We start from the raw sequence: 12,278 nt of genomic DNA on the forward strand, positions 1-12,278 counted from the left end.
GGGCTGGGCTGGCAGGGGGCTGCAGGTCGAGAGTGAGGGGCACCGGGAGAGCAGGGAGGGAGGGAGGGGCTGGGCTGGCAGGGGGCTGCAGGTCGAGAGTGAGGGGCACCGGGAGAGCTGGGGGGTGGGGCTGGGCTGGCAGGGGGCTGCAGGTCGGGAGGGAGGGGCACCAAGAGAACTGAGGGGAGGGGCTGGGCTGGCAGGGGGCTGCAGGTCGGGAGTGAGGGGCACCGGGAGAGCTGGGGGGAGGGGCTGGGCTGGCACGGGGCTGCAGGTCGGGAGTGAGGGGCACCGGGAGAGCAGGGAGGGAGGGGCTGGGCTGGCAGGGGGCTGCAGGTCGGGAGTGAGGGGCACCAGGAGAGCTGGGGGGAGGGGCTGGGCTGGCAGGGGGCTGCAGGTCGGGAGTGAGGGGCACCAGGAGAGCTGGGGGGAGGGGCTGGGCTGGCAGGGGGCTGCAGGTCGGGAGTGAGGGGCACCGGGAGAGCAGGGAGGGAGGGGCTGGGCTGGCAGGGGGCTGCAGGTCAGGAGTGAGGGGCACCAGGAGAGCTGGGGGGAGGGGCTGGGCTGGCAGGGGGCTGCAGGTCGGGAGTGAGGGGCAGCAGGAGGGGCTGGGCTGGCAGGGGGCTGCAGGTCGGGAGTGAGGGGCACCAGGAGAGCTGGGGGGAGGGGCTGGGCTGGCAGGGGGCTGCAGGTCGGGAGTGAGGGGCACCGGGAGAGCAGGGAGGGAGGGGCTGGGCTGGCAGGGGGCTGCAGGTCAGGAGTGAGGGGCAGCACCCAGGCTAGCATCTGTTTTCCATTGGCTCCTACGCCAAAGTTCCTGGGGGTGACACTCTACCTCTTGCCTCCTCTCTACTCCTCTGGAGGACTAGGGGACGCTCTATCCCACACCAGGCCGCAGTTGTCTGCTCCGAACGCTCAGACACGTGGGGGGCCGGGGCAGAGAGGAAGCAGCGCAGCTGGGGTGCGTGGGGGAGGGGATTGGGGGTCACAAGGAGACTTGATTAAGGGACCGGGACCAGCCCTTTTGAAGGAGGCACCGGGGGGTGCTGGGGGCGACTAATCCAGGGTGGAAGATTTATTGAGGGGTCCCCCGGAGAGCTGGGGGGCAGGGGTAGGGACTGGGTGGTGGGGGAGGGTTGGGGTGAGAGGGGGCGGGGGTAGGGGTAAGGGGCGGGGTAGGGAGGGTTGGGGTGAGAGGGGGCGGGGGGGGAGGGGAGGGGTAAGGGGCAGGGGTGGGGGAGGGTTGAGGTGAGAGGGGGGGGGGCTGGGTGGAGGGAGGGTTGGGGTAAGGGGGCAGGGATGGTGGGGAGGGGTGGAGTGAGAGAGGGCGGGGCTGGGTGGGGGAGGGGTGGAGCAATGGGGCTAGGTGGAGGAGAGAGGGTTGCGGGTGTGGTTATGGGAGGCACTAGGGGCACCTGGGAGGGGTGGGAGTTTTCATGGGTACTGGGGCGTGGGGGGGTGTAAATTGATGCAGATAAACAGACCCTGATTTGGCCTCTTGTGCAAAGACCCCATTCCTCCCCCTACCTGTTCCAGTGCCGGGGCCCGGCTGGGACCTGCAGTAGCTCAGAGCAGCGCTGGTCAGGGTGCCGCTGACCACCCAGCTAATCTAGCGGCTTTTCTCGCAGGCAGCCATGGAGCTGGGCACCTCCTGCTTCCAGTCGGACCTGGATTTCTGCCCAGAGTGTGGGACCATCCTGCCTCTGCCAGGCATCCAGGAGAAGGTGACGTGCATGCGCTGCTCCTTCTCCATCGATGTACGAGGTGAGGGCGGCAGCATCACACCCCACACCCGTACTGGCATTTATCTAGGGGAGCTGGGTTCCCCGCTATCCACTAGTGAAATCTCTTTTTGGGGGGGGGGGGAGGGACAGTGTGTTAGAGCAGGGCAGGCTGGGCGTCAGGACTCCTGGGTTCTATCCCCAGCTCTGGGAGAGGAGCGAGGTCGAGTGCTGCCCTCTGAGCGGCAAGTCTCTCACGTGCATTGGCTCCTCTCTCTGACGTGCACATCCCTCAATAACTCTCTTCCTCTCCCTGCACAGATTTTGAAGGGAAGGTGGTCCAGTCCTGTGTCGAGTTCAACCGGCTGGGCTCCGTGCCTCTGATGATCATGGACGATGGGCAGGAGGTCAAGGGACCCATGGTGAGTGAGGATTTCTATGGCCGGGCGGGAAGGAAAACACACATCAAGAGTCTCCTAACATCCTGCCCCTGCAGCAGGAAGTCCCACCAGTACATTATCACCTGACCTTGATTTATTTCCCTTTTATCCCAGTGGAGGATTTTTTTTTGGAGGGGTGGGGAGATTCTTCATTCCATGGATTTGACTTGGCTTTGGTGATCCTTTCAGATCGACAGGAAGTGCCCCCAGTGTGGTCACGAGGGCATGGTCTACCACACCCGGCAGATGAGATCAGCGGATGAAGGACAGACCGTCTTCTACAACTGTGGCCAGTGCAAGTAAGGCCCCGTCCCTTCCCTACTGCTCTCGTGCGAGGGGAAAGACTGGAAAGTTATTGCCTGCAGGGGAGGAGACCCATCCCCAGGTCACCTAGATCTCGCTGTATTTCCTCATCAGCTAAACCGATCCAGGTTATTCTCTTAAAATGAGACATCACAGTTAGCCCACTCCCACTCTCCCCAGAAAAAAAAATTAACTGTGCTTTCTTGCTGTACAAGGCGTACACAATGTGCTCCCAAGCATTTCAGCTTGTCATATTTATAGGATGATTTTATACAGTTACAAAACTCTTCAGTAAAATCCAGCCCACCGGTTTGTCCCAGTTCCTTTTGTTCTGTACCTTTCCTTATCTTTGTTGTGGATACTGGCATTCCAGGTACCGGCCTGTGAAGGGGCTTCCCTGGCTTGCACTGAGACACGCAAGGCCTGTGTCTTGATTTTCCCTGTCTGTATGGCATTACTGCAGGGTATTGTGGGATGTAGCTTAGATTTTTCCCAGAGTGCTGTTCACTCACGCTAAGCCAGGCCTTGGTATAATGTGGTGCACGCTAACCTAACATCTGTGCGTTGGCTGACATCGGACTGGGTGTGTACAGGGCAACCAAGATTTACCAATTAAAAATCAAAGCGGCCTAAGAACTTGGACAGAGGCTTCTTGTGTTATCTGGATTGAATCACAAAAGTGCACAGGGAATTGCAAGAACTCCCCTGTACAGCCCTGCCTAGCTAAATCCCCACTCTGTGCCGGGTTCTTTGCCCTGTCCCGGCTAAGGCTTCCTTCTGGCAGACACACCCTTCACCTCCAACCCTCCGAGGTGGCTGCTGCTCCCTGCAGCCTTTCCGCCCTTGGGAGATTGGGAGAGTCCTTTGGACTTGTCTACAATGGAAACATGTAGTATAGACACTGCCTTCACTGCGGGTGAGGTTCTCCCATCGGCTCAGGTAATCCACCTCCCTGAGAGGCGGTAGCTAGTTGAACGGAAGAATTCCTCCATCAGCCAAGTGCTGTCTACACTGGGACTTAACGTCAGCTTAACTATTCTACTCGGGGCAGGGGGGGAGATATTTTTCACACCTCTGGGTGACGTAGCTGGATAGATCTAATTTTCCAGTGTGAGGCAGTTTGCAGCAGTCCTGCTGTTCTCCTTTGAGTCTCTCCTGGCTTCCTTCAGTGGAGTTGCCCTTAGCCACATGCCCTGCCTGTCACGTGACGTAACTCATCACCCTAAGTGGCGAGAAGGAGTAAAGTGGGTCAGGTTGGGGCTGGCATCCTCTATCTCCTCTTAAATGGAACCCCCAGTCACCCCCAAAGAGCAGCGTATGGGGGATCTCCATCCCCAGAGCGATTAGGGATACTGGAGGGAAGGGAAGCTTTCCCACAGCAGTGTCCTTGGTCTTCCTGTGACTTTAGCAGCATCCTGCAGCAGGGAGTTCCACAGATCAACAAAGAAATTAAAAAGTAAAAGCTTCTGCAAAGGATTGACGCTTGGCTTTTGTTGTGTGCAGGTTCCAGGAGAAGGAAGATTCATGAATGGAGCAGCACAGGAGCAGGAGCCATGGACAAGAGAAGACAAGGTGTAACACCCACCTCTCCTTTACTCAGAACAACTTGCCTCACCTCCTAACGAGATCCTTTTCTCAGCTCAGGTCCGGGTCGAGTAATGGGGTGACAGCCACCACCACCCAGTGTTCACTGCCACCGGTGCCTGCAGCCCAGTGAAGGCAAAGGAGGGGTGTGAACACAACCCCGGCCCTGCAGAGGTGACTCCAAAGGGTGTAACCATGGGGGATATACCACATCCCCTAAGGGAAACTCAAGTCCTGAGCCCCAGGGGCTGTAGATCCATTTGTGGAGAGCTTAAGCCTCTTTTAAGGCTGCTCTGGCAGTTCCAACGCTGGACCCCAGCTGCTGTGTTCTCTGGGGAGAGCCTGTTGGTGTATTGTGCTTTGTGGGGGGAGACACGGGGGGTTTGCTCCCCTCTTTCAGGATCGTGGGCTCTGGAGGACAGACCAGCTGGGGAGTCCTGGTTGCATATTTCTGGGCAAGGCTACAACCCCATCCTCCAAGGAGAAGTAAATAAAATCCTATTTTGTACATGAACCTTGCGTGTGTCACTCTCCTCCTGGGTCTAGAATCACAAATATGGGGGCCCCATTGTGCCGGGCACTGCACAGACACAGGGAGAGACAGTCCCTGCCCCAGCTGAGATCAGGGCCTCGTTGTGCTGGGTGCTGCCCAGACACACAGTGAGAGACAGACCCTGCCCCAGCTGAGATCAGGCCCCTGTTGGGCCTGGCACTGCCCAGACACACAGGGAGAAACAGTCTCTGCCCCAGCTGCGATCAGGGCCCCATTGTGCCAGGCGCTGCACAGACACACACAGCGAGAGACAGTCCCTGCCCCAGATCGCAGCCAATTGGGGGGAGGGGGAAGAGGCACAGAGAAGTGAAAGGACTTGCCTAAGGTCCCACATGGAGTCGGGGCAGAGGCATGAATTGAACCCAGGTGTCCTGAGTTCCCTGTTAAAACACTGACTGCACCTTCCTGCTTCCCCCCAGGCCAGCCCCGGCCCCGCTACTGTCTCTAGTGCTGAAGCTGGCAGATCCTGGCCCTTCAGGACTGCCCCCCCCCCGTCCCAGTCCTTCCTCCCCTCACCCCATGCAGGACTGTCTAGAAAGGGCTGGAGACAGTGGTGGACAATAGCTGCCTCCCACCCATGCGATGCCTGGGGGCACCCGTTAGCCCCACGCTGCTCCCCATCTGAGATCCTCAGGGATTCCTCCCCCATTCCCACAAGGCCCCCCCTTTTCCCCTCATGGCCTCACTTCTTCACTTAACTCCCCCTCTTCCACCTCCCTGTTCCCACTGAAACCCCCCTTTCACCCTGTCCCCCCAAATATTCCTTCCCTCCTCCTCAGCTCCCCACATAACCCCTCCTCAGCTCCCCCCACCCACAGGCCTTGCTCCGCCTCACAGCTGCCAAGTGTACCCCTCTCTTCCTATGTGCCCCTCTCCTGAATCTCTCTCCCTTCTGCCCCCCGCCCCCAGCCTTGCACCCTATGATGGCTCCACTCAGTCCCTGTCCCCCATGGTCCTCCACTGCCTTCTCCCCCATTTTCATTCCCCTCCCCATGTAGTCCTACTTAGCCCTCCCCCTGTATCTCCCCTTCCCCCCTGTGACCCCACTGAGCCCCCTCCCCCTCTGAGCCTGCCCACTTCCCCTTTGCTCCCTGAAAAGCCCCAACTGTATCCCCTCTCCTTGTGCCCCCCCCTCAGTCCTCCCCTCACAGTCCCCCTCTCTGTATGATCCCTCTGTGTTCCCCCTACTGCATCTCCCATTCTCCCTCCACCTAAACCTCTCCTTCCCCCATGGTTGCCCCACTGAGACCCCCAGGGCCTCTCAAGCCCTGCCCCCAGCTGCATTTACGCTTCCCCCTATGGCCCTCAGTCATTGTCCCCTCACAACCCCTATTTAGCCCCACCCTTTTTGCTCTCCCCACCGTCCCTCTTTCCCCCCTAGCTTCTCCCATGGCCCCACTCAGTTCCTGCCCCCCAACTGTATCCCTAGCCCCCCTCTGGCTTGATTCCCCCTATTAAGCCCCCCTTTCCCCACAGGGGCCTTGCCCCATTGAGCCCTCCTCCCCTTTGTGATCCACCATGGCCTCCCCACTAAGTGCCTGCCCCCTAACTGCATCCCCCTTCCTCCTGTGCCCTTCTGTCTTTACCCCACACTGAGCCCCCTTTTCCCCATATGTTCCCCCAACTTAGCCCTGGTCCCCCCCATTGGGCCCACAGACCCACTGAGACCCCCCCCAGTATCCCTCTTCTCCCCATGTGTACCTGATGGTCCCACTTAGCCCCCCACATGTGCCCCCATGGTGCTACTGACCCTAACAGTGTTTCCCTTACCCTATACCACACAGACTACTGAGCCACCACTGCATCTCCCTTCCCCTGTACCCCCATGTGTCCCCTGTAGTCCCACTGAGCCCCCCACTGCATCCCCCTTCCCCTGCACCCATGTCCCCCATAGTCCCACTTAGCCCCCCACTGCACACCCTTCCCCTGCACCCCCACATGTCCCCCTGAGTCCCACTGAGCCCCCCCACTGCATCCCCCTTCCCCTGTACCCCCGCATCCCCCATAGTCCCACTCAGCCCCCCCACTGCATCCCCCTTCCCCTACATCCTATGTCCCCCATAGTCCCACTCAGCCCCCCCACTGCATCCCCCTACCCGTGTCCCCCATGGTCCCATTGACCCCCCCAACTACACCCTCCTTCCCCTGCACCCCCACATGTCCCCCATAGTCCCACTGAGCCCCCACTGCATCCCCCTTCCCCTGCACCCCACGTGTCTCCTATAGTCCCACTCAGCCCCCCACGTGTCTCCCATGGTCCCACTGACCCCCCCAACTACACTCTCCTTCCCCTGCACCCCACGTGTCTCCTATAGTCCCACTGACCCCCCCTGCACCCCCCTTCCCCTGTACCCCCACATGTCCCCCATAGTCCCACTCAGCCCCCCACGTGTCCCCAATGGTCCCGCTGACCCTCAGGGTAGGCCCCCCCCGGCTGTGAGCCCCCTCACGTGACAGCTCAACGGCTGCCGCCCCGGGGGGCTTCCCACCCGCCTGTCCCTGCCTTGGACGTGACTCAGGTTTGAATTCTCTCCCGCCCCCTTTTTCTGACCGCGCATGCGCGCCGCTCCCCGTACGGCGGAAGTGCCGCGCCGAGAATTCTCCTCCTTCCAGAGCCAAAGGAGCTGGGGGTGGGGGACAGTGTTCCGGGACTCGCACCCGGAAGCGGGAAGTAGCGGGCTGGTGACCGGAAGTGGCGTGCGGCTGGTGGTGGGAGCCGGGCGGTCGCTCGCCGCGGGCTGCTGGGAGAGCCGGGGCAGCCGCAGCGGCCGGCGGGGGAGCGAGGCAGGGGCGGTACGCGGCGCAGACTCGTCCCCCCGGCAACCGGGGCCGCGGAGGGCGGGGGCCGGGCAGCGCCATGGCGGAGGCGACGGCGACTGCGACAGCGGCGGCCGGTGGGAGGGCGGCCAGCGCCACCGTGACCGAGACCGTCACCATCGAGCCGGTGAGCGGGGCCGGGATCGGGGCGGGGGGGTCAATATAAAATCCCCGGATGTGGGGGGGGTCATGTAAAATCCAGGGATTTGGGGTTGTAAATTTTGCAGAAGTTAATATAAAACCGCAGGGATTTGGGGCAGGTTTATTAAAAAAAATCGTGGGGGGGTGTAAAATCTCAGGGATTTGGGGGGTTGTGTAGCTTTGGGGGGTTAGTATAAAATCCTGGGGATTTGGGAGAATTTATAACATTGGGGGAGGATAAATATAAAATCTCAGGGACGTGAGGGTTTTGTAAATTTGGGTTTTTAAAAAATCCCTGGATTTGGGTTTTGGGTTTTTTTGTGATTTTAGGGGTTAATATAAAATCTCAGGGGCTTGGGGGGTTGTACATGTTGAGGAGGATTTAATACATAATCCCAAGTAGTTGGGGGGGGGGTTATAAATATTTTTGGTGAGTTTAACATAAAAAAACTCAGGATTTGTGGGTTTTGTAAAGGGGGGGGAATAACATTCAAAACCACAGGAACTGGGTTTTAAAAAAAAAATAATAATAAAATCTGGAAGGTTTGAAAAGCGGGGGTTGCCTGTCAGTCTGATTTAATGTCGGGGACAGGGATGATTGTAAAATCACAGACATATGAGAGATTAAAAATGTGTGGGGAGAATAGAAAATCCTGGGGCTTTAAAGGTTTTATAAATTGGGGCAGGGGGGTTAACATACACTGGGATGTGTAAGTTTTATTTAAATCTGGAGGTGCTTAGTATAAAATCATGGGGATTAGTGGCTTTTTTTTTAGTTTTGGGGATTTAATATAAAATCACATGGATATGGGGGTTTATTTTGCAGCTCTAAAATCAGAGGAAATTGTTTTAATTTGAGGGGTTTTTAAAATGTAGACTTGAGGATGTGGGGGTTTTTTGTATTTTGTTTATTTGGGGGGTTTAAATATAAAATCACAGGAACATGGGGAGAATTAATATAGAATCATGGGGATTTGGGCTTGAAGATTTTGCAAGTCTGTGGGATCGTGAGGGGAGGGGGATCATGGAGGGGAAATGAGGATTTGAGGGGTAAACACTCATTTTGGGTGGCTTAAATTTTTCACCATTAAAATCAAATCCGGTTTTGATTAAACAGCCCCAGTTCTCTCTTTTAGATGCCAGGGATTAACTAGCAGTGGGGAGCGTTAGTTAAAAAATTCATTCAGAGGCCCCCAAACTGGCCCCCTGTCCCCACCTGCATGTGCCCCCGCTGGGCGCTTCTGTGAGCTCTGTATCCATCGTGGGCGCTAGGCATTGATTGTCACAGCGACCGTGATGCCAGGGAAGCCACGGTAACTGCAGACTGTGGGAGTCACAGCAACCGTTGCTGTGAAAGGGGGACTGGCGGTTGCCAAGGCAACCATCCCAGCGACAGGAGGGCATGGTGCCCACCTTGACACGTCCATCCTTATGGCGACTGCAGGAAGTGGGAGTAGGGCAATTATCCCACTAGGAATGGGGTGTGGTACCCATGACGACGCTCATGGTCGCTGTCACGGTGACGATTCTGTTGTAGCTATGGCAGCGGCAGCAGGACGTGGCTCTTGTGGTGCATATCAGTTAGCACAAGGCGAGGGACACAGGGAACATGTCTGTCATGGCAGCCACGGAATGTGGTAACCCTGGTGACCGCCACAGCCGAAACAGGGCACGGTAGCCATGGAAACAGCAGGGCGTGGGAACCATGGCGACCGCAGGATGTGGTCCACAGGAAGTAAGGCGTGGTTCCCAAGGCAGTGGTGGAAGGGACACGCCGTGGAGCCGGGCAGCAGTCGGACTCCCGGGGGCCTTTTGAGAGGGTTTGCCTGACTGTCATAGAAGAGCACCCGCTGCTGAGCCCCCTGCCCTCTTCCCTGCAGCACAGCGCCCCCTATTGCCACACTGCAACCAGCACTGACTTTGAGGGCACAGCGCCCCCTACTGAGCCCCTTTCTGTTCTCTGCAACTCGGCACCCCCTAGTGCTGCCCTGTGGCCAGCACAGTGCCCCCTAGTGCCGCACTGGGGCCAGCCCTGCCTGCCAAGGTAGAGCACCCTCTACTGAGCCTCCCGCCCCACTCCCTGCAGCATGGCACCCCCTGCCATCCCAGGTCTCTCCCTACTAATCCAGCCAAGCCATCCAAGGTCTTTCTCTGTGGGTCATCTGTGACGGGCCGTGGTCTGATCCCCCACTCTCTCTCCACCCTGTGCCCTGTCCCCCCTGGTAGGAGAACCGCAGTCTGACAATCAAGCTGAGGAAGCGAAAGCCAGATAAGAAGGTGGAGTGGTCGAGCGACACGGTGGACAACGAGCACTTGGGCCGTAGGTCGTCCAAATGTGAGTAGCCGTGGCTCTCCTCTTCCGAGACTGCCCCCCAACCAGGTACAGAGCCTTTAGCCACATCACTCAGAATGGAGAAGGCAGTGGGGGCTAGTGGTTAGAGCCGGGTAGGCTGGGAGTCAGAACTCCTGGGTTCTCCATCCCTCCTGTTTCTGCTTCCACATGCTGAACACAGACCTCTTCGCCTCAGCATTGCTGCTGGATCCCACCCCTGGGCCAGCCAGTCCCCCACCCTGTGGCCGGATTGGAACCAGCACCCCCTGGAGGGGAAAGGCCCTGTGTCCCACTCTTCACCCGCCCCCGAGCCAGCCAGTCCCCTGCCCCGGGGTCCGATGGGAAGAGAAAGGCCCCGTGCCCCATTCCAGCTGAACCCCCAAATGCCAGAGTTACTCCATCAGCGGCTCCTGCTAAAGGGGTGACGACTTCCCCTTCCCAAGGAACGTTGCCAGCGACTCGCTGGGCTCAGCTGTTTTACAGAGGGACATGGCCACCTGGGGCTTAACGAGGGGGAGGGGACAGCACGCGGGAGAGGTAGGTGAAGGATCCCCAGGTCTCCTGGCCTCAACTCTGAGAGCCCGCCCCAGCCAGGCCGTGGGGCTGGGTGCAGCCTGACAGGTGGGAGGCTTCTGACTCCCTCTGTCTCTCTCCCCCCTCCCCCTCCTGCCCTGGCATCACACCCCTTGCTCCCCCATCCCCTTATTCCCCCCTTGTGGCCCCCCATCCCCTCTAACCTCCCCTCCCCCCATCACCCCCCCATCTCCATGTAACCGCCCCGCCCAGGCTGCTGCATCTACGAGAAGCCACGGGCCTTCGGCGAGAGCTCCACGGAGAGCGAGGACGAGGAGGACGAGGGCTGCGGCAACGCCCACTGCATCCGGGGCCACAGGAAGGGGGAGCACGGGGGCCGGGGGGGTGGCGGCTCTGAGGGGGGCAGGGGCAGCCCCCGCAAGGCCGAGCCGCCGGGCCAGGACCACGCTGCAGCCATGCAGCACTGAGCCCCCCCACCCCTGCCGGACTGACCCGGGGACGCGGGCGTGTGCATCTGTCCCGTGAGCCTCGTGGCCTGCGAGCTGCTGTCGTCCGTCCGTCCCGCCCGGTGCCCCGGCGTGGAATGTACCAAGCGACGGGCCGGCTGCGTCTCTGTGCTTCTCCATTAAACGTCTGTGTCAGTGACCACGAGCGGCCGCGGCCTGCTGCTTTCTGCGCGGGGGGGGGGGCACAGCTATGCCAGTGCCCCCGATCCTGACGCGCTGCCCCCTGCTGGCCCAGCACTGGGCTTCTCCCCACAGCTCTGCCAGTGTCCCTCACTCCCGCCCCACAGCTCCCGCCAGTCCAGCCCTGCCTGTGCCCCTCATTCCTGACTGGCAGCCACCTGTTAGTCCAGCCCCTCCCACCCCCAGCCCTGCCAGTGCCCCCACTCCCACCCCACAGCTCCCTGCCAGCACAGCCCCTCCCTCCCCCAGCCTTGCCTGTGCCCCTCACTCCCGCCCTACAGCCCCCTGCCAGCCCAGCCCCTCCCTCCCCCAGATCTGCCTGTGCCCCTCACTCCTACCCCACAGCCCCCTGCCAGCACAGCCTCTCCCTCCCAGCTCTGCCTGTGCCCCTCACTCCTGACCCACAGCCCCCTGTCAGCCCAGCCCCTCCCTCACCCAGCCCTGCCTGTGCCCCCACACCAGCCCCCCGGGTCCCCTGCCAGCACAGCCTCTCCCCCCCAGCTCTGCCAGTGCCCTCACTCCTGACCCACAGCCCCGTCAGCCCAGCCCCTCCCTCACCCAGCCCAGCCTATGCCCCCACTCCTGACCCACAGCCCCCTGTCAGTCCAGCCCCCTCTCCCACCCAGCCCTGCCTGTGCCCCTCACTCCTGACCCGCAGCCCACTGTCAGCACAGCCTCTCCCTCCCACAGCCCTGCCTGTGCCCCTACTCTGGCCCCACAGTCCCCTGCTAGCCCAGCCCCTCCCCCTAGCTCTCCCAGTGCCCCCACCCCACAGCTCCCTGCCAGCCCAGCCCTCGGCTTCTGCTCCCTCCCCACAGCTCTGCCAGTGCCCCCAGTCCTCACCTACCACTATCCCTCCACCCCCGTCACACACCCAGCTCAGCCAAGGCCCTGAAATAGAAGCTTTAATCACCCTTGTTTTCCCTTTCATAGCTGCGAATAGGTGTTGATCATAAAACGTTTACAGTGTCCTGGTAAGAGGACAAACAATCTTTGGCTGTGGCCTTGTTTCCTTCCATGCTTCTTCCTGATGTATAAAGGAGGCTTGTCGGATTTTACCTGGAAAAGGTGTTTGTTTTTCCTGCTTGATTTCTTACTAACACTAGATATCTAGATGTCGTCTGCCCTGGAAGTCTGTCTAGGTGACTAAAGAACTGGCGTGTTTAC

The 12,278-nt window shown here is 59.8% G+C and overlaps 2 protein-coding genes across 2 annotated transcripts; both read left to right on the forward strand.

The window, feature by feature from the left end:
• Nucleotides 1-775: 775 nt before the first annotated feature.
• On the forward strand, nt 776-4,562 carry ZNRD1 (zinc ribbon domain containing 1). The gene is made up of 5 exons (XM_030543998.1): nt 776-961; nt 1,629-1,764; nt 2,043-2,143; nt 2,351-2,460; nt 3,968-4,562. The coding sequence occupies exons 2-5, from the start codon at nt 1,635-1,637 to the stop codon at nt 3,990-3,992; spliced, it is 366 nt and encodes a 121-aa protein (XP_030399858.1). The 5' UTR covers nt 776-961; nt 1,629-1,634; the 3' UTR covers nt 3,993-4,562.
• Nucleotides 4,563-7,422: 2,860 nt separating this feature from the next.
• Nucleotides 7,423-11,071, forward strand: PPP1R11 (protein phosphatase 1 regulatory inhibitor subunit 11). The gene is made up of 3 exons (XM_030543995.1): nt 7,423-7,545; nt 9,786-9,894; nt 10,678-11,071. The coding sequence occupies exons 1-3, from the start codon at nt 7,459-7,461 to the stop codon at nt 10,890-10,892; spliced, it is 411 nt and encodes a 136-aa protein (XP_030399855.1). The 5' UTR covers nt 7,423-7,458; the 3' UTR covers nt 10,893-11,071.
• The last annotated feature ends 1,207 nt before the right edge of the window (nt 11,072-12,278 follow it).

Source organism: Gopherus evgoodei, unplaced genomic scaffold, assembly GCF_007399415.2.
Source record: "Gopherus evgoodei ecotype Sinaloan lineage unplaced genomic scaffold, rGopEvg1_v1.p scaffold_32_arrow_ctg1, whole genome shotgun sequence".
Lineage (NCBI taxonomy): Eukaryota > Metazoa > Chordata > Testudines > Testudinidae > Gopherus > Gopherus evgoodei.

Bases quoted from the DNA above. Each gene is read 5' to 3' on its own strand.
- ZNRD1 (XM_030543998.1), top strand. From the start codon at position 1,635: ATGGAGCTGGGCACCTCCTGCTTCCAGTCGGACCTGGATTTCTGCCCA. The intron at 1,765-2,042 runs GTGAGGGCGGCA...CTCCCTGCACAG, and splicing joins CTTCTCCATCGATGTACGAG to ATTTTGAAGGGAAGGTGGTC. The intron at 2,144-2,350 runs GTGAGTGAGGAT...TGATCCTTTCAG, and splicing joins AGGAGGTCAAGGGACCCATG to ATCGACAGGAAGTGCCCCCA.
- PPP1R11 (XM_030543995.1), top strand. From the start codon at position 7,459: ATGGCGGAGGCGACGGCGACTGCGACAGCGGCGGCCGGTGGGAGGGCG. The intron at 7,546-9,785 runs GTGAGCGGGGCC...CCCCCCTGGTAG, and splicing joins AGACCGTCACCATCGAGCCG to GAGAACCGCAGTCTGACAAT. The intron at 9,895-10,677 runs GTGAGTAGCCGT...CGCCCCGCCCAG, and splicing joins GGGCCGTAGGTCGTCCAAAT to GCTGCTGCATCTACGAGAAG.